The sequence below is a fragment of the Humulus lupulus genome, chromosome 3, assembly GCF_963169125.1.
Source record: "Humulus lupulus chromosome 3, drHumLupu1.1, whole genome shotgun sequence".
Taxonomy (NCBI): domain Eukaryota; kingdom Viridiplantae; phylum Streptophyta; class Magnoliopsida; order Rosales; family Cannabaceae; genus Humulus; species Humulus lupulus.
In genome coordinates, this window is record NC_084795.1 from 269,439,040 (window position 1) to 269,466,579 (window position 27,540).

The following is a 27,540-nucleotide window of genomic DNA, read 5'->3' on the forward strand; positions in this document are numbered from 1 at the left end:
ATTCCCCAAACTGCGAAGGGCCATGGACTTTGCATTTTCTTTAACTCGTTGGGAGCTGCTTGTGGGATTTTAGAAAATATCTGACACTTGTCACACCTCCGCACAAACTCCATTGAGTCTTCATTCACGGTTGGCCAGAAATAACCATGCGTTAGGATCTTTTTTGACAGACTTTGCCCCCCAACGTGGTCCCCGCAAAAACCTTCGTGCACCTCTTTCATCAATTCTTTGGCTTTTTCCTTGGTCATACATCTATGAAGTGGCAGTGAGTATCCCCTTCGGTACAAGATCCCATCGACCAGGATATACCTAGCACGCCGCTTGACAGATACTCTACATATGGTGCCATCCATGTATCTGCCATCTTGATGACCAGAGTGGTTTTTTCTGCTTGGATGCTTGGTGCCGATAGGCGCTCGACTGGCACTATGTTCAGAGTTTCAGCATCCTTTGCACTTGCCAACTTTGCCAAAGCGCCCGCGTTAGAATTCTAATCGCGAGGTACTTGCTGGAGAGTGTATCTGTCGAATTGGGCTAACAGATCCTTTGCTTTGTTTAGATAGGCGACCATCTTCAAACCTCACGCCTGGTACTCTCCCAAGACTTGATTCACCACGAGTTGTGAATCGCTATAGATGTCAAGCACTTTTATGTTCATATCCTTGACTAACCGCAATCCAGCGAGTAGTGCTTCATATTCGGCTTCATTGTTAGAAGCAGTGAAGTCAAATCTGATTTCACAGTGAAATTGATGCCCTTCCAGCGTTATCAATATCACTCCTGCTCCTGCGTGGGATTCGTTGGATGAACCGTCTGTAAACAATTTTCACGAGGGTACTTGGATTTGACACTCATGCTCGCTGGGCTCTTCAGTCTGCTCACCACCCACGAGCTCTGTCAATTCGGCGATGAAGTCAGCCAAGGCTTGTCCTTTTATCGCTGCTCGCGGAAAGTAAGATATGTCGAACTGCCCTAGTTCGACTGCCCACTTTAGTAATCTTCCTGCAGCCTCTGGCTTTTGCAGGACTTGTCGAAGAGGCTGGTCGGTTAAGACCGTAATTGGATGAGCTTAGAAGTAAGGCCCCAGCTTCCTAGAGGCCAAAAACAAACAATAGGCTAACCTTTCAATAGGGGGATACCTCAACTCTGCTCCGATCAGCCTTTTTCTTAGTTAATAGACAGCCTTCTGCATACCTTCTTCTTCTCTTACTAGAACAACACTAGCAGTGTGGTCTGTGATTGCCAGGTAGATGAACAAAGTCTCTTTATCAACTGGCTTTGACATGATGGGTGGTTGCGCCATATGCGTTTTTAGTGCTTGAAAGGCCTGTTCGCACTCATCTGTCCATTCATATTTCTTATTGCCTCTGAGTAGATTAAAAAATGGGATGCACTTGTCTGTCGATTTCGAAATGAATCTACTGAGAGCAGCAATCCTCCTGGTTAGGATTTGGACATCCTTAATCTTCACTGGCGACTTCATCTCGATCAGGGCCTTTATTTTCTCGGGATTAGCTTCAATTCCTCTCAAGTTAACTATAAATCCAAAGAACTTTCCCGATCCTACTCTGAAGGAGCATTTAAGGGGATTTAACTTCATCCTATATTTATTCAGGACGTTGAAGCATTCCTGCAAATCCATTACATGCCCTTATGCTTTCTTCGACTTAACCAGCATGTCGTTGACGTAAACCTCCATGTTTGTGCCGATCAGCTCCTTAAACATGTGGTTGACGAGTCTCTAGTAAGTCGCACCAGCGTTTTTCAAACCGAAGGGCATCACCTTGTAACAGTAGAGCCCTGTATCAGTTCGAAAGCTAGTGTGATCCTCATCAGAGGGATGCATGCTGATTTGATTATACCTGGAGTATGCATCCATGAATGTGAGGATCTCATGCCCTGCAAGGGCATCGACTAGCTGGTTGATCCTTGGGAGTGGGAAACAGTCTTTAGGGCAGGCTTTATTTAGGTTTGTAAAATCCACGCACGTATGCCACTTGCCATTCAGCTTGGGCACTAGTACGGGATTAGAGACCCATGATGGATAAAACGCCACCCTGATGAACCCATTCTCCTTCAGCTTCTCAACTTCCTCTTTCAAGGCCTTTGATCTATCTTTGTCGAGCAACCTTCTTTTTTGTTGCACTGGTGGAAAGTTTTTGTTGACGTTTAGGACATGGATGATGACTGCAGGATCTATTCCGACCATATCTTTGTGCAACCAGGCAAAGACGTCCTGGTTCCTCCTTAAGAACTCCACCAGTGCTTGTTTTGTTGTTGTCTCTAAGTTTTTATCGACTTTCACAACTCTGGTCGGATTTTCCTCATCGAGTTGGACCTCTTCAAGGTCCTCGATGGGTCCCACTTCTTCTTCAAAATCCCCAAAGCGAGGATCTAAGTATCTATCCTCACTTTGGGCAACACCCTATTTGGTGAGATTATCACCTGAGCGGGCTTGAACATCAGTTGCCATTTGCAACTCCTTTCCGGTGGCATCTCTCGATACACCCTTCTTTGCCTTGGTGACCGAGGTGTTGTAGCACTCCCTCGCTTCCCTCTGGTTTCCCAACAGGCATCCTACCCCTGCGTCCATTGAGAATTTCATTGCGAGGTGCCATATAGAAGTGACGGCTCGCAGGTCGACCAGAATTTGTCTCCCTATCACAGTGTTGTACGCTGAAGGACAATCAACTACTATAAAAGTAGTGAGAAATGTCCTGTTAGCAGGTGCAGTGCCTGCTGTGACTGGGAGTCTAATCGTCCCTACTAGGGCGAGCCCTTTTCCGGAAAAACCATAAATGATTTGGTTGCATGGCTCTAGGTCTTTCACAGACAACTTCATCCTTTCCAGCAATGACTTGTATAGGATGTTGACCGAACTTCCTGTATCGACCAACACCCTTTTCACCATCATGTTCACGATCTGTACGTCCACGACCAGCGGATTGGAGTGTGGGAATCGCACGTGCTGGACGTCGTCGTCAGAGAAGGTGATCAGTTCCTCCTCTGTTCTAGCCTTTTTTGGTGCTCGATCCTCAACCCTCATCATCTCGATGTCCTGGTCGTGGCGCAGGGTTCAAGCATATCGTTCCCTCGCTTTCCCACTATCTCCTGCAAGATGTGGGCCTCCGCAGATGGTGAGTAGGGTACCTGCCATGGGAGCTGGCTGTAAAGGTGGCGAGCTTTGGCGTGCAGGCGCCAAATCGTTGCCACCTTGAGCCTCTCGCTGAGAACCTCCCGCGGCTCGTACATATCTTCTTAAATGTCACTGTCTTATCAGGAACTCAATTTTGTCCTTCAGTTGATTACACTAATTAGTGTCGTGCCCGTAGTCGTTATGAAAACGGCAGAACTTTGTTGAATCTCTCTTGGAGATATCTTTCCTTATTGGTGCGGGTCATTTTTAGGGAACGCTCGAGCTGGTCGCCTGGTAGACCTCGGCTCGGCTTTCAACAAGGGCAGTGTAATTGGTGAATCTCGGTTCATACTGATTACCTTTGGGGTGCTTACTCTCGGAGGTTGAGGGTTCATTGCTTGCCCGCTTTCCACCATTCTTACCATTGCCATTCCCGTTGCCATTGGGCTTCGACCTGTTGGCGGCTTCTTCCTTGGGCCCCTTGTCTTTTGCTGGCGATTTCCCTTCATTGGCAATTGCATCCTCAAGCTTGATGTACCGATCAGCTCGATCTAAAAACTCCTGGGTACTTTTAACCCCATGCTTTCTGAGGCTACTCCAGAGGGGAGAATGACGCCTAACCCCAGCAGTTAAGGCCATCATCTTGCCTTCATCGCCCACAGTATTGGCTTCAGCTGCAGCTCGCATGAAGCGTTGAACGTATTCCTTCAAGGGCTCCCCCTCTTTCTGGCGTATCTCGACCAGTTGGTTCGCCTCAGTGGGGTGCACACGACCCGCATAGAATTGTCCGTAGAATTCCTTCACGAACATCTCCCAGGATACTATACTTGCAGGAGGGAACTTAAAGAACCACTCCTGGGCGACATCAGAAAGTGTCGCTGGGAAGATCCTGCAGCGAGCATCTTCAGAGACTTTCTGAATGTCCATTTGTATCTCAAACTTGTTGACATGAGATACTGGGTCTCCATACCCATCGAAATTTGGCAGTGTCGGCATCTTGAACTTACTGGGGGTTTCTGCCACAACAATCCTCTGTACGAAAGGGGTGCCTCTCCTCCGATCGTACTCAATGTGTGATGTTCACCTCCTGACCAGCTGTTGCACATCCTAGTTCAGGGCATCGATTTGAGCCTGAACAGCTTCTGGGATTGCTGGGGCCTCTGGTGCCGGGGGAATGTACTCATCGTGCCTTTCTCTGCGGTCGTTGAGTACATCCCTCAAATCATCGTCTCTTCGTCGCTGCTCGCTGGATCCAAGCCGACTAAAGATGTTATTTTTCCTGGGCTGCCCCCCAGCGTTATGACCTGCTGGTTGGTCTTCTCTAGGTGGGGGGCTCCTGCCTCCATCTTTCTCTTTGTTCCTTCGGCCAGCATTTCCTCTGCCTGATTCGACTTCATTGTAGTCGTGGCCATCTCTGAACCGTGGTTGGTTGGCTATGGTGCGACCGACTATTCTCTCTGTTGCCTCCTTGGGCTGGCATTTCTCGAGCGTTAGGGGGAGGCCTGCGCTGGTCGGTGGGTCCCCGTGCATTGTCATGTCGTGGGGGGCCCCTAACCACAGAGCCTGTCTCTGAGTTCCTCCTGTTGGCAGAAGGACGCTGCCCCCTGCTCAGTGGATGTGGCTCTTCACCCCCTAGGTATCTAGGGCTGCGGGGCTGTTGCCCAGCCCTATTCTGCCTTGGGCGCGGGGGATTGTCTCGACCAGCCTGAGACGGAGGCTGCGGCTCAAGATCTTTAGGTGGGACATCATCTTGAGGCATAGGTGGCTGCTCCGGCCTCTAAGGGCTTACTGGCTGGGGCAGAGGACTAGGATTGGGACCCCTTTGAGGTGGCCCGTTTGGTGGCTGATCTGGCTGGGAGGCTGGCGCAGCCTCATTCCTAGCCAGCTGGATGGCTGCTTCAAGGGCTGCCATGGCATCCCTCTGTCGACGGTCCATGTCCGCCTGCCGATAGCTCATCTCCTGGCGCTGGCGCTCTATCTCCCTCTGCTGCGACGCCATTATCTCGGCAGCATTCTCTTGATTGGCCCTCAGATTGGCCAACTCATCTTGCAACACCCCCAGTGTTGCCTTCAGGGACTCAGAATCCAACTCCTCCCCATCAAACTCCAAATGAGGTTCATCTTCAGCCACATTTGGGGGAGAAGGCTGGGATAGTGCAGCGGCAGCCTGTTTAGTCTTCTTGGTAGTTTTTGCCATTAGATTCTTTTTCAATCTCTCAATGAAAGCACCAAAATGTTGACCCTCATTTTGGTCAATGACACGCAGTCAGATAAACGACAGGAAAATAGTACAAAGCTTGAGAAAATAATCTAATGGAAAATAAAGAACACAAAGAATTATAGTGGTTCGGCCCCAATGATTGGTAATGACCTACGTCCATTTGATATTATTATTAATATTGAGCTTCAAAGGTGTGATCAAAGAACTAGGGTTCCAGAGTTTCACAGACCTTAGAAGGAGAAAACAATACAAACGATGGATAATAGTAATGCAATTAGGAAAAAGATCAAAAGACCCCCCTTGAGCTATTTCTTGTATATTTATAGGCTCAAGGAGGGTTACATGAATCAATTAGTCATATCTTTCCTTAATAAACGGATCTTCAAGTTATAATGAAGAGATATTCTTGGATATCATTACAACTGTACATATTTATTCATAAATAAACGGAGTATACGGCCAGGCTGGTCGTATGTAAAACTTGAACTTCGCATATGGAAATATCTCTGGTCGATAGGCGAGCAGCATCTCTGCCATGTGTCAAAAATTCTTGCCACATCATCAACATCTATTTTTTGGATAAACACATGTGATTATGGCAAGACATGAATGTGAAATATGGAATTGATCAGAGCATGAGTCTCTGTAAATGTGCATGATTATATTTATGCTAGTGAATGATGAGTAAGCATGCAGAATGCCTTATAATTGGATATTTGACATATGATATATGCATGGGTGCATTGCTTACTTGTGAGTGGTACTGAATTATTAATCAGAATCGGCAATGATGTTAGTATTGACTGTGAAGTTGTGACTCATTAGTCAAGTTCGACAGTAGTACTAAGCACTAGTCGTATGGTATTGACTTATGAGTCAAGAACGGTATTAGCATGTTTAACGCAAGCCAAAAAGATTAAATCTAATCGACTTAAGCATTATCAATAAGTATGAAATGCTTGACCGACCCTAAGTTCGATGAAAACAAAAGTGCTTGCTAGTCTAAAGGCTAGTTACATAGAGCCAGGGCTATAAGCTTAGGTGATTGATACGTCACATGGCTAGGAGGGTGTGGGACCTCAGAGATAGACTTATTAGTCATTTACTCAGAGATAGAATTATTAGTCATCTATACGGAGATATACTTATCAGTCATCTAAACAAAGATAGACTTATTAGTCATCTATACAGAGATGGACTTATCAGTCATCTATACAGAGATAGACTTATCAGTCATCTACACAGCGATAGACTTATTAGTCAGCTAAATAAAGATAAACTTATCAATCATCTACACAGGGATAGACTTATTAGTCATCTATACAGAGTATGACTTATTAGTCGTCTATTCAGAGTATGACTTATTATTCGTCTATTCAGAGAGAGACTTATTAGTCGTCTACCTCAGAGCGAGAGACTTATTAGTCATCTACTCAGAGCACAGGACTCTACAAACATTTATTTGTACCTGCTTGCATGCATGAGTAGGGTTATTAATGCTAGGCATGCCTATTATGATTTAGTGACATGTTATTACCTGCTCATGAGCATATTGAGTTTTCTTGCTGAGCTTCGGCTCATGGGTGCTATGTGGTGCAGGTAAAGGCAAAAGAAAGCTAGACCATCCTTGAGTTGGAGAGCTTAGGTGATGATGTGTACATATGCGGTTGCTCGACCACCACGGCCGAGGGTTTAAAGAGGAACTAGGGTTAAACACTATTTTTCTGCTTAGGTCGGCTGGTTGTAAATCTTTTATTGTAATTAACCTTTTAAATTATATTTTAGGATCCTAATGTATACAGTAAACGTTTTATCTTTGACCAAAATTTTTAACCCTAAATCTTTAATCACACTTAGTTACACGATTATGACCAAATGGCTCGGTTAGCGAGTTTAGCACTATTTTAAATGCACAACGTAACGGTCCCTGAGTAGTAGGGCGTTACATAATTAATGCTAAATAATTACTATCAAGGGTAATAAAATGAAGAGATGATTTATAGTGGTTCGCCCATTAATGAGACCTATGTCGACTTAGTCATTGTTATTGATGTATGAGCTTGCAAGCTTTTGTTACATTTGATGACATGAATGCTTTAGTATGGATCTCTTAAGTGTTTAGCACTAAGAGGTGCCTCTTTCTCTCTTAGAGTTTTGTCCTTTATATTCCTTTTCCTCTTATTTATATAGAGGAGTTTGAGTTTCATTTGGCTTGTGGGCCTAAGCTACTAGATTTGGCCCAAAGATGTTAAATACAAGTGTGATTAAATGTCGCGAAAAATAATTACAATGCTTGCAAGTGCACAAATCGAACAAGTAGTAAAGTAGTCCGAAAATACGAATTTTAAAGAACAAATAGTTAAATGTGAATAAACTCAACATAAGAACAATTGTTAAGGTTTCAACTTCACTCTCTAACAATTTTAACTCTATTCATTAATGCGTCTAATTCAATCCAATATTTTCAAGAACCTAGTGTAATGCCCCAACTAATATTAGATCTCAGACCATTAAAAACTACTAAACATAGCTACTATTTTGGAATACATACATAAGAAAAATAACATAACTTTATTTAAAACCAGAAATATCGTACGAAATACAAAATACGGTATGGGTACCCATTGTTTAGTACATAAAACATAAAAACACAACTTTAATAAATTGTTAAAAAAAGCTAAGTGCGGAAATACATAAAAACATAATATCAAAAGACTTAAAAACAACGTCATCCTCGATCTTCCAGCAGTCCATTCAATCCATTCATCCTCAGCACACATGCCAAGTTGCCACGAATCCTTCTCGCCTTCCATGCTCATTTTCCTGCATAATCTAAAAAGAAAGGAATGAGCCTAATGCCAAGCAAGGAAAATCTACTAAAAAAAACATATATGTCATAAATCATAAAACATAAGATTATATCATAAAACATATGACTATAAAAATGTATATCATATAGGACTACAATATTAATGGCCATTAAATCATTAACGTGGTATGTGATATAACCATCTAGGTCCTCAGACTACTAATCGAGGTAGGTTAGATCACAATTATAGTATATGATAACCCATCTAGGTCCTCTGTCTACTAATCGAGGTAGGGTAAATCATAACTCTAAACCACGAAAATGATAAAAAAATCTTGGGGATTGCTATCTAAGCAAGTCATATGCCCAAGTGACTACAAAACATATATCATATCATAAATCATATCATAGTATAAAACATATCATAACATAAACATATAAACACATATAATCTAACTTATTTTCCTTACCAAAAATCGGGATATGGAGACAAGAACGGGATTGAAACACTCCTAAAACCAACAGTAAAAACCATGAGTTTTCTAAAGAAATGGAGATGAAAAAGAAAACTAAACCATCAAGATAAAAACTTACTGAAAAACCTTAAGTTTCAAAGAACTTAAACACCTAACCAAGAATCATAATAAAGAGTTAGGATTTGAATGAAAACAAAAGAAAACTAAAGAACCATGAAGAACTGAACTTAAGGATAAGAATACCTTGGATGAACTATGACTTTGATCTACACCTCGATATCAAAATAACACTCTATCTTACTTCCCAAGTGTTTAGAAAATCTTAGATTGGAAAAGCTTTTAACCCAAAACCCAAGTGTTTCTCTCTATAGTAACATTAGCAGCTTAGGGGCTCTGAACAATGCTTGAATGATGAGTGAAATTTTTGAGTACTAGGTCCTATTTATAGAGTTCAAGGAGTGAAACTAACCCCTTTTAAAATGAATAAAAAATGAAAAAGATTTGAATTTTTCGTTCAACAGATGCCCAGAACTCGGTCAAAATCGTTCAAGAGCAAGTCCAAGTGGTTAAGGCTGTTTTTAAATTTAAATCCTCAAGTTTCAAAAATGTCTCCCAGAGGCGATATATCGCCTACCCTGGGCGATATAGCGCCTGGACCTATACCCCGAGCCTTCGTGCTTTCGTTCGTGCGAAGTTGACATGTTTGTCGTATCTCCCGTAGGCGATATATCAGCCCCTATAGCTGCGATATATCGGCATACATTGATATATCAAACACGTGTTTGCACTCTTTCAGCATATTTTGAATTGATTAAACAACTTTAAGTGAGTAAAAATGTGATCTTAATAGCTGCTGGAAGGTTCTAGAGCTTCTAGATCTTTCTTTTAATTAAACTATTCATAAAAAAAAATACTTAAATCCTTCATAAAGATGCTTGTGACAAGTGTTGCATTCTTATTAATTCTATCTAAACCTTAGGTTACAATAAACAATATTTTTAGGACCAACAATAATAATCAAACCTTAAGTTATAATTAATATTTCTAAACTATAGGCTAAACTTATAAAATCCATAATTATTGCTATGAGTTTCCAACTAAATCCCGGCTTGAACCAAAATCCACGGAAACTAACATACTACTAGCTACTACTACTACTACTACTACTACTACTACTACTACTATCTAGCTAAGTAAAATTTCGAGACACTACACCTAGAGCATATTTTATCTCTATACCCTCTCTCGAGTGCCGCATAAAGATTGTGTAAATGACAACTAGCCTATATCTTTATACAACCATATATCCCTACCTTCATTAAGTTCCACTCTAGAAACAATCCTAAATATTCCACCTCTCGATTTCACTATCTAGAATTATTTCGGCTACCTAGATCTATGCTTATCTCTCGATCTCACATAATCTATGTTATTCTACCCGCTGCTGGATTTTTTGAATGTTCCCTTCTTGAGTAATAATTTTCACAATCTAAATAATACCCTAATTATAATAATATACTATAAAACAATATAAACATCACAAGTACAACAATAATGATTCAAAGTAGAACACAAGAACAATATTGGACAATATTAAACTTTGCATTAAATCATAAAAATATAATCATATCAAGAGATCCGTCTACGCCCTAAAAGACAAGAAAACTAGCCACACATAATGTGGTTCATAATCTCAAAATATTGTAATTAACTAGAAAAATCAAAGAAATAAAGAAAACTAAAGAACTTCATTGATATGGCTTGATTCACTTTTCAGATCTTCCACAAATGAGTCTCTCCCCTTCCAAATGTGTTTCTCTTCCTTTTTATCTGTGTTTTGGTTGTGCCCTAGCCTCTAGAAATGTCCTTGGCCTACTTCCCTTCGAATTAGAAATAACAACTTGTAAAAAATCAAGTTTCCCGATCTTTGTGGTGCGACAGGCGATGCATCGCCTGGCTCTCTGCCCAGGTGCGTTTTTTTCCCGTCTTTTGGCGACTTGTCGCCTCTCAGAAAGCGACGTAACACATCCTTCTTTGACTTAAACACTCGAAATAATGTACAAAACACTAAATTAATCAATTCCTGCACACTTAAGGGAAACTCATCAAATCTATACAAAAACTTAAAGAAAACAAACCATTTTAGGTACAAAAGCAATATTTGAGTGCATAAAATCTGCACTCATCATTAGACTAACGAGGTTACATGTCTCTATTGAGCTGGTTCTATGCTTCTTGCAACCAACTCTAAGTATTTTGGTAAGTGATTCGCATAAGGTCGGTGAAGAGTTATGAGTGATGTCTTTTTGCTCCTTTAGAACTAGCGACCATGGTCCATTATAGGCCATCAACGACCGAAGCCTCGCCATGATGCATGATTCTTCCTTCAGGAAATTTATCATGAATGGTGATTAGGCTAGTTTGGGAGGACCTCACTACTAGTCTCGTGTTTGGAGTAGATGATTGGAACCTGGTTAAGTGAGGTATGCGACTAGGACCTTGTCCCTTGAGGTGGGCGACTAGAGTATAATGCTTAAGTTTCACTAAGCCCGTTTTGTTCCTGGTCATCACCATTTCCGTTAATTATGACGAGGGTAACTTTACAAAGTTAGGCAACCTTGGACCTCGGGTAACGTATTGGACTTCAATAACCTTGGCCCTTGGCGGCAGTGCTCAGGTGGTCTTAACATTAGTGATCCTAAAATTAGCGAAGGGATCTCTTAAACCTTTTTGCGGGTATAACAAAATGATTATTCATAAAAAGTCAATACAAGAAGTTTGAGCCTTATTTAATTTTTCTTCTTTAAGAGTTTATCCATAACTATTATGTCTTGTATGGACTTTGAATTTAGTCAATAAATTAATAATTCTTTTCTAAAAAAAATAAAAACTTAAATGTAGTATAATTTTATAAAATTCACAAACAATTATAAATACATACAAAAAAAGAAAATATTAAAAAAAAGTTTCTTATCAAATTTATGAAAAATATTTTTCTCTTCTGCTTTCTTATTAAATTTTTCCATGCTAAAATACAAGATCCAAACAAACCATCAATATTTTGACCATCTCTTGATTCTTTGACTATCTGCTTTTGTTTGGTTTTATCTAAATGGATGTTCATAAAAATTCAATACAAAAAGTTTGGGCATTATGACAATTATTCTTTTAAGGATTTATACATTTTTAGACCCTGCATTTTATCTTATTTCTTGTTTGGACTCTGTATTTTAATAAATTATTTTTTGGACCATGTGTTTTCTAAAATAGTTCAAATAGATCCCTAAACCCGATTTTGATCAAAGTTTTTTGAATTAAAATCACAAATAATTCATCAAACTAACAACTCAGAACAAAAATACAGTCATTCTGCCTAAGAACTGTGTTGTTATATTCAATTTTTTGTTCATCAAAATCAGGTTTAAGAGGCCTATTTGAATAATTTTACAAAATACAGGGTCAAAAAAATAATTTGTCAAAACACATAGTTCAAACCAATAATAAAAAAAAACACATGGTCTAAAAATGTATAAACTTTTCTTTTTAAGAGTTTACGATAACTATTTGAGTGTTTATGTTCTTTATGACTTGGTTGGCTATCATGATATTTTCCCTTTACAATATTGTATAGCCATGTTTTATTAAAATAAGCTGCACATGTTTTGTAGTTTTTTTTTTTTTTTTGCTTTTTGAAAAGAATTTTTTTTGTTGTTATTATTTTTTGAGAAGAAAAAAGATTTTCTTCCCCCACCAACCATACTTCACTTTACAATATTTTTTCTCCCACTACCACTCTTGTGATCTTGCTCCATATACCAAACTCTCTTCTTTTCTACCTAAAACCAAACCCTCTCTCTCTCCTTAAAACTTCCGCCTTTTTTCTCAACTCTCTCAATCTCAACAATGGCTTCTTCCACCTTAGCTACATTCTCTTCTTCTTCCTCTTCTCTTTTCCGTCTCAACTCCATTCCTTTCACCTCCTCAAAACCCCTCCCTTCTCCCCATCTCCATATTCCCACCCTAAAGCTCACTGCTTCTGCTCAATCATCCTCACCCCATAATCCCCAAAACCCCATTGCCAAAACCCTTAAAAGCTTTGCCAAAGCTGCCATACTCATCGGCGCCACAGCTTCCATGTTTGGCAAGTCCACTCAGTTTCCCGCCAGAGCAGAAACTCCGGCCACCGTCGCCGAACAGACAGATGAATCGGAGGCCATTCCGGCATCGTCTTCTCCGCTCTCCGAGTTCCTCGGCGCCAACTCGGAAGCCATTGATGCTCTTAAGTCGCTTCTCCAGGAAAAGCTCGAGGCCGGTGAGGATGACGAGGCTTTGAGGATTTTGGAGCGGTTGGTTTCGGCGCAGCCGGGGGAGAACGAGTGGAAGTTTCTGATGGCGAGGTTGCTTGGCGAAATGGGAAAAATTGATAGTGCGCGCCAGGTGTTCGAAGAAATTCTGGCTACGAATCCTTTGTCTTTTGAGGCGTTGTTTGAGAATGCTTTGTTGATGGACAAAAATGGCGAAGGTGATGTAGTGATCAGGCGATTGGGGGAAGCCTTGAGGATCGCTGAGGAGGAGAACAAACCCAAGGAAGCCCGGGATGTGAAATTGATAATGGCGCAGATACAGTTCTTGCAGAAGAAATTGGATGAGGCTTTGGAGCTGTACCAGGAATTGACTAACGAGGACCCCAATGATTTTCGGCCTTATTTTTGCAGAGGCATGATTTACAGCTTGCTCGACAGGAATTCTGAGGCGAAAGAGCAGTTCGCCAAGTACCGTGAGCTTTCTCCAAAGAAATTTGAAGTGGAAGGCTACTTGAGGACTCCATTGTCGAGGATGAAGCTATTTGGAACCGATGAGAATTAGTGTTTGAAATTTTCAGCAGAATAAGGTTCTTTGCTTAAAGCTCATTTTTGTTTTATAGTTCTAAATGAATTGAACAAAAAAAATAAATGTATTGGTAATAGATTACTAGAAATAGAGAGGAATTACGGAATTTTTGTTCAATAAGATGAGAAATTTTGTCTAAATCCATGTCAATAATTCTATATGTGAGAGTTGCAGACTGCTGAGATTCTTGTCTCTGTAATTTTTCTCACATAAAGACCCATTATGTTATTTTTAGTTGAGTCCATTTGAAAAATCAAAATTGCTCGAATTGTGAGTTTTGGGCTCTGAGGAGAATGAGAAATTTAGTGAAGCGCATCCACTATAATTTACTACTCTCTACCATCATTTAGACTTAAGAGGATTTAGAACATTTGGCTTTTGAAACAGAGTTTTATAGAGTTCACATATACTCTGACTTGTATCGGATCAGAGAATGTAATTACTTAGCAAACCCTTTCTTTTGCTTTGCTTTTGTTTCCTGGAGCTGCACTAGGTTCAGAAACCTTTGACTTAACCCTTCATAGAATTGCAAATTTTGTCGGATGTGGTGCTAAGAATGACGGTCGTCGTCATTCATCAAATTATGTTTGGTCACTATATTCGACAATTCACATTTAACGGCATATTGTCAAAAATCGGTGGTATGTTGCCAAATGCAGTTTTTTTTAATTGCAGACACTTAACAAGGCAACAAAGGGAGAAATAGGCTTATTTCGCCTATCATATGGACCAATTTGACAGATGAGTCTTTTTTTCACCATTGGAGAGTTTTGTAATGACTTAGAGACACTGCAGCAGTCAATGACAAAATCCAATCCACATTCTCATGTGATAGTGATACAAATGTAGGTTACCTTAATGGTTCGAGCATTTTATGTAAACTTCTCCTGTACTCATCCATTGGTGGATTAGTCTCTCAGTTTGGCCCCAAGTCAAACTGAATATGTTCTTTTTAGTTGAAGAATAATATACTCGAATTAAACTTGTAAAATTTGGCAGCCGAGGAGATATATTTCCAAAGCAATGATATATAATAAAGATCACGTTGGGGAAGTTAATAGTGTCAGTCGTGAAACACAGGAGAATATACATAAAAGGAGTCACGACAAATATAATTAAATTTATAACTATTAGCTCTCAACTCCACTTGCTAATTATAATTTATGATAGTGATTGGAATCGGATATTGATTGTTGTACTGTTGAGATAATAATAATAAAAAAAATCCTCTCTTGCTCTCCGATATTATTTAATTTTTCATTGATTTAAGAGTGTAATATGGAATGAATTTAACGTTTTTTTTAAGCTAAAAGCAGAGTCCTTAAAGCATCGATTGTATTGAGGAACACACAGTTGATGGTCTCAAGGATTCGACATGAATTTTGAAGTGAAACGCTATATACAACCAGTCTAGGAAAATGAGTACACACAAAAGCTACTAATATCTATTCTTTAAGTACGTTCTACCACTTGGATTCCGAATTCCAAGTTAGCTTCAGCTGAGATTCAAAAAGATCAGCAAGACCCTCAAACTCTCTTCAAAAGGGAAACCTGTCCACACAATTTGTTTCCCATTTTGTTTTTTTAAAACAAAGATACTATTACAGAGTTCGTATATATACTCAACATGTATCATGTATCATGCATCAGAGAATGTGACAACCTTCCTTTTTTTTTGGTTTGGTTTCTGCAACTTTTCCTTTGTTTTCCTTAACCGTATCAGGTTCAGAAACCTCTGAATTTGTTCTAGCTTCAGAAACTGTTGACACATTACTGACTTCAGAAACCTTTGACTCACCCTTGTCCGATTTGCTAATTTTCTCAGGTGTGGTTTTTTCATCATCATCACACTGGTTGCTGGTTTTGACAGTAGCCTGTAAAGTTGTATCGCCAGAATCTGTGGTGTGTTTGTGAAAAAACTGATTCAAGATGCCCTCCATTCTTGGTTTTCTTGATTGCAGCCTCTTAGAAAGTTCTTTCACTAGAAATATCTCCCTAAAGTAGAAATAGGCCAGAGGAAATACGTTAGAGAAAATGAAACTTAATCAGTACTATTCTCTCTAGTACAAACTAATCACAAACACAAATGTATAAACCAAAACTAACCTAGCATCCAGTGCAGCAGAAAGTTGCTTCAGTTCATACAACATGTCCACCATTTCGCTAGACGAGATCTTTTCCTCGCGGCCAAGAGGTTTCTCAAGACTTCCAGTCACTGCTGCAGTTAATAGGCCTATGTATTTTTCCAAATCCACCTAAAAATGATGGAAGGAAATAAGAAAAAAAAATATTGACATGATCATTTAATAATTTCTTCACATGCTCATGTGAAACAAGTGTAGGTTTACCTTAATTGTTTGAGCATTTGATGTAAGCTTCCCATGCTCTCTTCCATTTCTTTCAGAGTTAATGGCTTCAAATATTTCCCAGAAGCACAAATTCATTGGTGGATTTGTCTCGTCTTTGTTCAGAATGCTGCTGTTCTGCTCTCTCACCAAATTAAGCTCAGAACTCGTCCCTGCTGTGGAACCGCTTGTAGAAACTATTCCTCTGCTAGAATCACAGGCTTCCATTGCAGAAGCTTGACTTAAACCTGTTGAAGCTTCAAATCTTTTCGGAAACAATATTCTTATTATGTCATTCTTGCAACAATTGGCCCCCAAATCCACAAGCATAGCATCCGGAAACAAAGGATTTGAGAAATATGTCCCAAAACTTGCAACGACCAGAGAATTGTCAATCTGCTTAAATGCTTTAGCAAGCACATTCAGATTTAAATTAAGAAAATGTGACTTGAGGGTATCACAAAATTTTGATGGCAAGTGTTTGGTGATTCTAGTCCTTGCCAGCACATCAAAGAGTAAATCTGAACACATCCCGAAATTTGCATGAAGCAAACAAATTATGAAAACCATCCTAGACACAAGTAATGAATAGGACTTTCCATCTCTTGAGGGAGATGTGTTGATCCAATCAATCATGTACTGCTCGTTGTAGAGGCATTCCTTGATAACATGGATCACAAATTGAAGTAGTTCTAGAAGAGAGAGTTGAAAGCCAACTGAGGTATTGGAACTTGACTTGGCCTGGGGATGAATCTCTTCATAGATGAGCCATTCAACAAATGCTGACTTTGTTGTATAGAAGTAGCCCTTATATGAAGATGACCAAATCACAAGGCGCTCAACAAGATACAAGAAAAAACCAGGAGATATGGGGTCACATTCTCCCCTGCGATTTGCATTGTACGCATCTACCAAAACTCCATGAAACCTACAAATAAGAGATGAGTTTGAAAAGTATGATCCTCTAGACCTATGCAGAAGCTCAAAGAATGCCTTCCATGAAAGGTTCTGATCCATCCTTTTAATAATCTTCTCAAATAGTTCATCATTGAGCTTACTAGACCCGAGTACAAACACGGCTACAGTTCCAATTTGCCTGTAAGACAGATTATTACTCGAGTTGCATTGCTCAACAATCACTTGTCTCAGAAAATTATTACAAAAGTCTGTTCCTCTGAAAAAAACAAGGTCCTCTACCAATGATTTCTGGCAATCTAAAGGGAATATGTTTCCTGAAAAATCAGTTGATAGTCTTATCAACTTCTTGAGATCATCTGAATTTTGACATGTTCTCTTCAGGTTTTGGGACTCTAAAAGAAATTGTGCAACCTCATAGATAAGAGTAAGAGTCCTGCATTTCCTTGAAAGAGAATCAGATTTATCAGTCACAAAGGTACTACAGATGGCTTCTAGCTTGTGCAGAACCTTGAAACCAGCAGTGAGTACTTCGGAAGACCAATAAATTTGAGCAGCAGATACAAATTCGCCAACATCAGTAGAAAGTAATAACTTTCCATTACTCCCAACATATATTTGCTCCACATTTTTAGCCCAATCAGCATCAGGGTGGAGCAAGACATAGTTTGTGCCCAAATTGTGAGACAGCCTCAAAACACCTAAATAGTCCAAACAGAACTCTTCATAACTCGTGAATTCATCGACATCCCGAGTTTGTAGATGTCCAAGATATTCAAAAATTCTAAGAATTTTATCCTTCCAAATATTCCAGAAATAGACTAGTGACTCAACTGAAACATGAATTTCAGAAGTCATTTCTTCTGAATGCATCAGATGATCATGCCCTAAGTATTCTTCCCAGAAATAGTTTGTGAGCTTTGAATCAAGATGAGCTTCAAGAACTCTCCGAACAGATAGGATTTCCCCTCTAACACTCTTATGTCTCTGAGAAGCAATCATTTGATTTTTGCTCATTGTCAGGTCACACTTCTTATTTGTCATAATATCAGCTTCTGTGCAAACAAAATCATAGAATTCTTGGCTCTCGTTCTTGGCAAATGACTTGGCTTTTGTTAAAAGATTATCCTTTTGTTTAAACAACTGTAAGGGCCAGCCTTTTTTACCAGATGACCAGAGTGAGTTGGCAAGAACATAGGAAAGAACAAGTGTTGCTGCTTCTTTAAATTTCCCAGCCTTCTCAAGAAGATCTATCACAACTAGTATATCTCCTCTTAGCTTTGCAATTTCTGCAGCTTCCACAAAATTTCCTGATTTTTCTTCCAATGACATGAGCTCATCAAAACAGCCCAACGACCGCAAAAACTTACGGATTGAATTCATGGAATCAAAAGCTTCAACAATTCTCATCATAGAATTTTTGTTTTCAAGCTTATAATAATGTAGAGCACAGCTCTCCAAGAATTCCTGACCAATTTTTTCTATTTCTGTGCCTCTGCTAGTCACATCAGAGTTTTGTTTAGCTTGCTGTTTCCAGGATTGTATGTATGCCAAACCCTTGTCAAATAAGAGTCCTTTGGCACATACATTCAGACACTCTGAGAACAAATTGTCTCTGGCATAGGCATTAGCAGATTGTTCATAATGACCTGCCAGGAAGAAGCACTCCCCAGCTCTCTGTAGCCCGGACTCACCAAATTTGTCCAGATAAATCCTACCTGCACCAGTAATAGGTGATTTACATAAATTACTGAATTTCATAGTAAAAATAACATTTCAAGTACTCTATGAGTTTAAGAGAGAAAAAGATGAATTTGAATTATGAAAATTAAGCAAGAGCATGGGAAATTGTTGGAGATTAAACATGTTGAACAATGTTTCGTGCACAAAAAATAAAATAAACTTCATAACGAACAATGATAAAGTAGAAACACTTAACTCTTACAATTTCATATAGAATAAGCATGGAAAGGACGTATTGTTAAATCCAGAATTTCATACCTGCTTGTTCGTAGTCTCCCGAATTTCTATAACAACTTGCTGCAGAATCAAACTTTCCCATAGTTTTGAATACATTAGCTGCTTCAGGATTGGAAGTACGCATTCTGTCAGCCATAGCTTGAAGGCCAGCAACTTTAGACTTCGTTTCCCAAAGTGTGTCATGAGCCTTTTCAAAGCAAACTGTGGCCATTTCATAGTTGTGCACATAATATAGCTGTTCAAAAGCAAACAATTGTTCAATTTAAATTATTGAAAAAATGGTTGTGTATGAAAAGCAAGGATGAGGATGATATGATAAGATAAGAATAACAATCAAAGAGAAGCATATCATCGAAGACACTATTTAGCATCATTGTTCATTTTAGAATTATCACCATCATTTTCAAAGATTATTCTTGCTGTCTGACATTAAGAATGAAGGAAAGGAAAAAGAAACAGCAACAAAACAAACCAACCTTGACACCCCTCGATTTCCACTCTTGTGGACTGCTTGAGACTTGCATTGACAGAGCAAGTGAATCGTCCAGTTTTTGAACTTGCACAAGACACCCCTTCATCCAATAGTCAAACATAGGTTTGGAGAATTCAGTGTCATCACAAATCCACAACCTCTTCTTTGTACATGCAATGGCAACATATAGTTTCTTTAGCTCAGCCAACAAAATCCTATGCTTGCACTCGTTGAAAAGAGGAAAATGCGGTGACGTGGAGTCCAACATATCTTGCTCATTCATGTATTTATATATAAGCCTCCATTGATTTCTCAGTGGTGAAGATCCAAAAAAGTTGTACAACAATACATCCTACAAAAGGCCATAACATTATTCCATCAACATAAAAAAGAAGAAGGATATAATTTGTTATTACCTACATGTTAAGATAAAGGCTGCTGCAAATTTAACAATTACACAAAGACTGACATCTCACAATCTTTTTTTGTTGGACAACGGAGAAAAAATAGTGCCAGAAAATCAAAATTTCAGAGATAATAAAATGACATTAAATATTGTAGTTACCTGAAACTCCAAGTCCTTGCACTCAAGTATGGTTACGATAAGAGCTTTCTTTCCAACAATGTCCTTTATACTTTGTCGAGTCGTTTCATCTCTGACCAAAATTACCTGCTCCGCACCAAAACCAATGGCATTTTTGCTTAAGTTGTCACCTTTCCCAAAAAGTTTTATGATTGCATTTTCATTCTTCTCAGCTTGAAGTAAAATTGGAGCTTCACCAGGGACCATATGAGTTTCAGGTTCAATAATATCAATAGATTGAGGGAAGAAATGATACAACAGTTCAATAATACTCCCGGATAGTTTTAGAATATCAGCATGGCTACGAAAGTTTTGAGTCAAACAGAACATGTGAGTGATGTGTCCCCCTTTTCCATTCTTGTTCATCATGGGTTTCAGAGCAAACTTCTTATCAAAAACACATCGTATGTCTTGAATCCTGCAATCAATGCCCCCAATAGTTGGTTTTACAACATCTCCAGAAAAAACAAAACCCTCTTCCAAGTTACTGCTTACATGTTTAAACAAAGCAATTTGACTCATTGTAAGGTCTTGCACCTCATCAATATATACAAAATCCATTTTGTCACTGCCATATCCTTCTTGTCTAAGTCGAAAATGAAGATCACTTACAAAGTCAGCCAAATCAAATTCACCATTTTCCAACTTCAGTTTTTCATAAGTCTGAAATATGTCATATATCATCTCTCTTTTCTTCCTCCTTAAAGTAGAGCCGCATTCCTTTGACAGCATAACATAATTCTTCCTTGTGAGTTTACCATCATTTGTTTCCAAGGCTTGTAGGCTGCCTTTGATGTGAGAAACTATCTGAGTAAAGACACAGGAAGGATCAAGCTTTTTCGTGAATTGGGAATCAAAACAAGGCCAATACTGTGAACAAAATCTTTCATAATTGACTTCCTTGCTCCTGAAGAAGGAATGAAATGTATGTGATCTTGAACTGGGTATTTGACTTTGAGAATCTTCATCCATATCAAGAAATCTTTGGAAATAAGATTTACTCAGTGTTCCGTCAAGCATCATCAAGAACTTATGGAATGTTATGACAAGAGGGTATGAATTAAGGGGGATGTCATGAAAGGAGTCTGGGATGTTCTTGAATTCTGAATCTTCATTATCAATATTATCTTTGTCTATCATACCGCTTTCAGCTGAATGACTACCACTGCAAGAAAATTTGTGGAAAGGTAAGAAAATGAAACTCAAGTATATCACATCATAACATCTTTTATTCATAATATGCTGCTTTTCAAGTAAAAGATGAATAGATAAATATTGATTTCATTAGGAGGCAAGTAACTACCTCACCACAAAGAATCAAAGACGACAAAACGTAATACCAAAAACTAGCATGTTCATGAATGTTTCTACGCACCTTCTCAAGAATGAAATGCTGTGCTTGACAGTATCGCAAAGCTTAGGAGATGCTGTCACAAAAAGTTGTCGTAAAACATTTCCCGTAGTCTTTCCTGAGTTTCTTGTGACGACATTTTTTTTATTGACATTTCCACTCCCATTGCTCTTGGCTCCATAAAGTCCTTCCATTGTTAGGCGGTGCATATATTCTTTTTGGAACAACTTCGTGGATAAGACAGTAGTTTTCCCAGTACCTGACCGTCCCAATACGAAAGTACTTTTATTGAAAAGGATGATCTCTCTTTCTTGGTCTGGTACTTCGAAAGGGAGATCCAATTCTCTACCATCACGGTCAGATAGCATGTGATTCACTACACAATTTGATAGGGAGTAGAATTTCATCGGCAATGGACTCTCATTAATCCTTGAATTTTGAAAATAACTTCTATAGTCATTCCCAACTTGGTGCAGGGAAAGATCCTCAAAACAGACAATGTTTGAAGAGAGCGGCCAGCTCTTTGGTATTTCCAATTTTCTAGGGCCCAAAAGCAGACAAAACAATCCAAATCATGTTAGGAAAGCAGCCAAAATCAAGCTTATTTATTTGTGCAAACTTAAAGTACAGCAAAGTATTAATTAAACACAAAGGAACATACCCTTCGAAGCACTTTTCATTGCAATTGTTGATAAATTCCTCAGTGTACTTCTCAAAAATAATGTCGAGCTTGTTTTTCAATCTTGGAATTTCCTCATGGGGCAACAAATCCCAAATCTTCAAAACTTGTTTGTAACCCGAATACTCTTTTACTATGTCAACTGTGCTGAGGATACAAAGGCCTTCAACCTTGAAACTCATAATTTGCAAAGAGTTTTCACATAGTGACACACTAGACACTACACTAGGCCCCCTTGGTCTCCAGCCATCAGAAAGCTTAAGTAAAAGTTTAATTACTGGTCTCTTTGCTTCAACTACTTCAAGTTTGTTGAATGACATTAGAAAGTTTTCACTGAAAAAAACCTACAATATTTGGAGTACAAAAGCTCGTTTAGTATGAAGAAAACAAATAGACTAAATACTGTATTAAACTATTGAGTATTGATTCAAAAAGAGCCAGATTAGCAGTAAATGTGCAAACAAACTAATGTCTATGATTAGCCATTTGAGTTTTGACTACTGAAAACTGTACCTTCCACTTAGAACGCTTGAAAAGTATACTATCTTTATCGATCATATCATCAAATTGACCAGACTCTTTCTTGACCTCTGTTATAGCCTTGGCCAAATCCTCATCACTGTCGGCATTAGAGAAGCATTTTCTATTTTTTGCATCAGTGACAATAGAAGTCCAAACAGTTTGACTATTGACTAGAGTTCTTTCCTCACCCAAAATCCAGAGACAGTGCCTGGAGACATGAAAAGGGTTAATTGTCATTTGCCAAACTTAATGGAAACAATTGAAGAATTTACTCAACATAATTTTTATAGTGTCATACCTAGCCCTTGTTAGAGCAACATTAGTTCTTTGTGGTTTGGATATGAAATCCAGAGAATGCCAACCACTGCAACGTACCGTGGACATTATTATTATGTCCTCTTCCCCACCCTGGAAGCCATCAACTGTCTTTACCTTTACTTGGAAGCCATCCCTTTCATTGTACTTATTCCAAAGTTGGTCTTGAATTGCAACCACTTGGGCAGCATATGGAGACACAATACCAACACTAAGCTCACATTTTGACTTAACCCAGGCTGAATAATATACAAAGCAATGAAAAATTTAGTCTATTGTACTTTTAAAATAGAAATTCATTATATCAAGCTTCATGCTCTAAACAAGTAACTATCGAATTCATTACATCTCTCTTATAACATTCCAGTTCCAGTTCATTCCATGTGCCAAAACTACATGCTTCTACAAAAAAATTGCACATTGAGAACGTAGAGTTTGTTCCCCCAAGTAAAAAAACTTGTAATGGAATTGTGAGCATGTGGATACCTTTGTATAACTTCTGCAGTATTCTCATGATAACAGCTACCTCAACCATATTTTTTCGACTGCGTCCATCTCCATCTTTTTGCTCTATTCCACCAATTATATTAATAAAGGAATATGGACCAAACATTGGACCTGGAAGATATTTTCTTTTATAGCTTTTCATTTTAACGATAGCAGCATCCAATATCTGGTTATGATAGAATTGTGAATTTGGGAAAATGCTTATTGATGGATGCATCCTGTATTGCACATTAAGGAGATGCTTCGGATGATTTTGTGAGCTCAGCCTTTCAAACAAACTTCTTCCGAAGCCAGCTTTCTCGGAAACCTATAAAACAAACAAAAAAGAGTTCCAAAACTTACAACACAAGAGTAGGATTTGTGTAGATAAAAAGAAAAATTAAGTCTCTAACATACTTTGCTTTTGACAGTTGCTGGTAATTGCCACTCATCACCAACAAAAATAGCATGCTGTACACCTGGAAGTTGAAGAGGTATGGTTGATTCACACTCTTTCAGTTGTGCAGCTTCATCAATAATCAAAATGGTTGGCTTAATCTTCAATCTATGCAGCTTATAAGAACTCGATACAGTACAAAGAATTACTGAAGCACTTTCCCAACAGAATTTCTCTATTGTTTCTTGGCTCTTAATCCAAGAAAAGTCGAGTCTGTTAAGGGAATCACGAAGGGATCTCATACTTGAAACACATTTCTTTCTCCTCAAATTGATCCCCAAGGATGTATCATCTACAAATGAACAAGAAAGATATTCATTTACTTCGGCACAAGAAAATAGCTTTTCCAGTACTTCAGAAACCACACTCTTGTTGCACAGCAATGATTGGAAAGAAGCAAGTGAGCCAATAAGGGATACCATATCTTGAAATATTTTTCCAGAAATGTAACTTTTTGTTGTATGTGTACAGATGATAGAGAAGTATTCTCTAAGTTCTGAGAAAGTCATGTTAAATTTCTCTCTCACATACTCAAGAAATGTTGGAAATTTTTTCTTGCCAACTTTGCAATCATTTTTGTTTCTGTTTCTGTTTCTGTTTCTCTTCTCTTCATTTATACTTATACTGCTTTCTTCTTTCTCTTTGGTTGAATCAATTTCCAACATGTCATTGTACTTAGAAACAGAATTTTCAAGAAGATCTATCATGGAACTCAAGCTATGTCTCCAACCATATGATCTGAAGCACTTTTCAAGCTTTTCAACTCGAGCATCTAGATATATGTCTTCAAGATCTTCACCAACGTTGAGTCTCTCCTTAGTGCCAAAAAGAAGAATATTCCCCAATGAACAGAACAAATCATCACCATGTGTACCTAACACCATCTTCAGAACACGAGAAGCCACTCCAGTAATTGCAACATTCGTTGGAGCACAAACAAGAGTTTTATAGTTCATTCTCAACAGGGTGACAAGAAGAGTACTCGTAGTTTTAGTTTTCCCTGTTCCTGGGGGACCCCATATAAGTTCCAAAGAAGATTTTCTCTTGCAGTCCATCATATGAAGACATGAAAGAACAGCTTTGGTCTGAGATTCATTCAGTTCAGAAGATAAGTTCCTCACCAATTTTTCATCCCATATTCCATTATTTATTTTGAAACAGCCATCACACCATCTCTTAGCCTGTTATTATAAAGGGTAAAGAAATTTCAGTCAAAAGTATACAATTCTACCTCCTATAATGAACAATATATTAAACTTACCTCAGAATCAATGCATAGAGCTTTATTCAGAAACTCCACATTGCATGACATATGCAATGCTTCCCATATCCTTCTGATAGGGATAAAATTTGCCAAGAAAACGATGCACAGCGATGTCTGCGCCTTTTGAAAGTCATGTTTAATCTCTTTTGATGCCTTAACTGTGAATGTAGTACCACCATTTCCATTGAGTTTAGTGAGTGATAGAAAAGCCCAAGACCTGCCTACCCTTTGGAGATCACCAACAGTTTCAGGTTTACCATTTGCCAAAACAAAAATATCTCCAGGCAAAGTTTTGTAAGGCTCCTTGCCACCTTTACTGTGTTTGTTTCTCCAATCATTAACTCGAAATTTATAGTTTTTTTTCCCATGTGGTTTAGCTTCTTCGAAAGCGATTACGTCAGCAAAAGGCGCTCCATATAGGATTTCCATGCTTGAGTGCAATTCAGCTCGAGTTTCTTCCAATAAAGGGTTGATATAAGACCCCAAATAATGCTCAACTGAAAGAAATGAGTCCGGAATCTTTCCAATCTACAAAAGACAAAAATAAAATGAATGTTTTATGAATAAAAAAGTGTCTTGGAAGTGTACAAATATGAGGATATATCATAAGAATCATGTTGCGTATGAACACCGGAAATACTGAAAAAGGAGTTGAGTGAGCAAAAAGTTTTCAAATGCAGTCAAATTGCATACATTGAGTTTTTGTTTAATATAGGCAAAAATCAAAACTTAACGAACAGTCAAAGAAAAATGAGAACTTGATAAAAATTATTCAAGAAAAATGAATCATAATAGCAAAAAACAATGGCTTAATGACGGTTGAGTTTAGTCATATATAATATAGTCATTTGATTTCTCTTTACGAAAATGAAAATATTTGATGTATGGAAAATCATATACAAATCATTAATCAAAACGCTCTTAAAGAAATGAAAAGAAAAATATATGAGTGTGGGACCCTTGGATAGAACTAGAGAGCTCTGATCATACATTGTGTTTTCACAAACACCTAAAAAGCAAAAGAGAAAGAAAAATAGAACATAGATCATCATCATCATCATTCAGATAATAATCACAACCATACAAATGCAAGTGATTAAAGCATAATATACAAAATAAACTCAACCAAAAGAAAAGCAAATCACCTTGTTGATGAAAAGATTTTCATTGAAAACATCTTGAAGAGACCAAGAAAAGATAGTGTCAGTCAAACGATCTGCAGCAGATGATTTCTTATTCTTATTTTTCTTAGACTGCGAAGCTTCTCCCTTCATCATCATCATCATCAACTCATTCACTCTCTTCTTCCCTGAACAATAATAATTCAAACCTCAACTCTCCATTACAAGTACTCTGATATGATCACTTTCTCATATTAACTTCCCACTGGAGAAAGAGACAAAAGGGAGAATACGATAAGGCCTTGCATGCTTTATAATTTAAGGCATTAACTTTATAATTCAATTCAATTCAATGCAATTGTATTTCCAAGAAATAAGGTGGATATTGGTAGTCAAGTGTGAACAATGCAAATAATTTATTATTATTTATATTATTTCCAACTACTTTACCATTTGCTTCGAACTTTCTCTACATTGTTAAAAGATTCAGACAAAAGATGTTGAGCATATAATATATATTCCGTACGTACGAGGCTCACATTTTATAAATAAAGAAATTAAAAGAAAGTGTACATACATAAAGATTTCTTCACTCTTAAGCACTCTACTAGTACTAATATTATTAAAAAAAGAAAAAGAAAAAAAAAAGGGTAATGATATTCTTCTTCTCACTTTTTAGTCTTAATATTTAAGAAACTATTAAAATATCAAGTTGTAGTAGTAGTTGGATACTATTCAAACGTTAAAATAATAATTGTGTAAAGTAATATTTTTAGATTGACTATAATAATAATTGAGAAATTTGAGTTTCTATGCTTAATTGGGGTCCTAATTAAAAAAAAATACTAGGGGTTTTCAACATTTCAAAATGATGTCAATTGTTGCTACTATACCCAAAATGCCATTGGTATAATTTCTACCATTTCTCTCTCCCTTAACCCATTACTCTCAATTCTCTCTTGAAAAAAAATTCATGGGTAACGTAAAATATAAGAGAACTCAATGTAATGACAAATATTTCTCACTTAAAATATTAAAATACTATATTTCGAACAAATCTGGGCATAATTTTTTAGTTTTTTTTGTTATTTTTTTTTCAGATCTGACTTTGAAATTTGTAGAAAATCGATTTTACTCGATAGTTGCTCGATGTTAACCTGATGGGTCCTTCAAAATCAAGATTTTCATGAAAAAATTGACGTTGCTCGACGATGGTTTGATAATGTTTCAATGCGATTCTTGCAAGAGACATAATTTTTCACTCAAGTGTCCGTTTGGGATAAATTTTTTTGGGTATTTTTTCAAGATCTACACGTATTAAATGTGTATACTACTTTGCTTAATGGTGGTTCGATGGTGGCTCGATGATGCTTGATGCGATTATTTCAATAGACATAACTTTTCATTCGGGTGTCTGTTTTGGGTAATTTTTTTTTTTTTTTTGTATTTTTTTGAGATCTACACGTTTGAGATTTACATATACACATTTTCAAAGTTTAGAACTTGAAAACATACAAA

At 38.0% G+C, this 27,540-nt stretch overlaps 2 protein-coding genes across 2 annotated transcripts; one reads left to right on the forward strand and one right to left on the reverse strand.

Annotated features, from left to right (window-relative positions):
- The first annotated feature begins 12,417 nt into the window (after positions 1 to 12,417).
- On the forward strand, positions 12,418 to 13,760 carry LOC133824160 (protein SLOW GREEN 1, chloroplastic). Its single transcript, XM_062257035.1, has one exon. The coding sequence runs from the start codon at positions 12,546 to 12,548 to the stop codon at positions 13,506 to 13,508; it is 963 nt and encodes a 320-aa protein (XP_062113019.1). The 5' UTR covers positions 12,418 to 12,545; the 3' UTR covers positions 13,509 to 13,760.
- A 1,086-nt stretch (positions 13,761 to 14,846) lies between these two features.
- LOC133824159 (uncharacterized) lies at positions 14,847 to 26,342 on the reverse strand. Its single transcript, XM_062257034.1, has 14 exons — positions 26,047 to 26,342; positions 24,899 to 25,429; positions 23,598 to 24,818; positions 23,181 to 23,508; positions 22,678 to 22,933; positions 22,371 to 22,587; positions 21,840 to 22,201; positions 21,203 to 21,718; positions 19,810 to 20,992; positions 19,249 to 19,596; positions 18,794 to 19,007; positions 15,881 to 18,510; positions 15,639 to 15,787; positions 14,847 to 15,527 (listed from the first exon to the last, which is right to left on the reverse strand). The coding sequence occupies exons 1-14, from the start codon at positions 26,185 to 26,187 to the stop codon at positions 15,179 to 15,181; spliced, it is 8,445 nt and encodes a 2,814-aa protein (XP_062113018.1). The 5' UTR covers positions 26,188 to 26,342; the 3' UTR covers positions 14,847 to 15,178.
- Between the last annotated feature and the right edge of the window lie 1,198 nt (positions 26,343 to 27,540).

Bases quoted from the DNA above. Each gene is read 5' to 3' on its own strand.
- LOC133824159 (XM_062257034.1), bottom strand. From the start codon at position 26,187: ATGATGATGATGATGAAGGGAGAAGCTTCGCAGTCTAAGAAAAATAAG. The intron at 25,430-26,046 runs GTGATTTGCTTT...TGTCTTTTGTAG, and splicing joins AAAATCTTTTCATCAACAAG to ATTGGAAAGATTCCGGACTC. The intron at 22,934-23,180 runs GTATCCACATGC...TATATTATTCAG, and splicing joins ACTGCAGAAGTTATACAAAG to CCTGGGTTAAGTCAAAATGT.
- LOC133824160 (XM_062257035.1), top strand. From the start codon at position 12,546: ATGGCTTCTTCCACCTTAGCTACATTCTCTTCTTCTTCCTCTTCTCTT.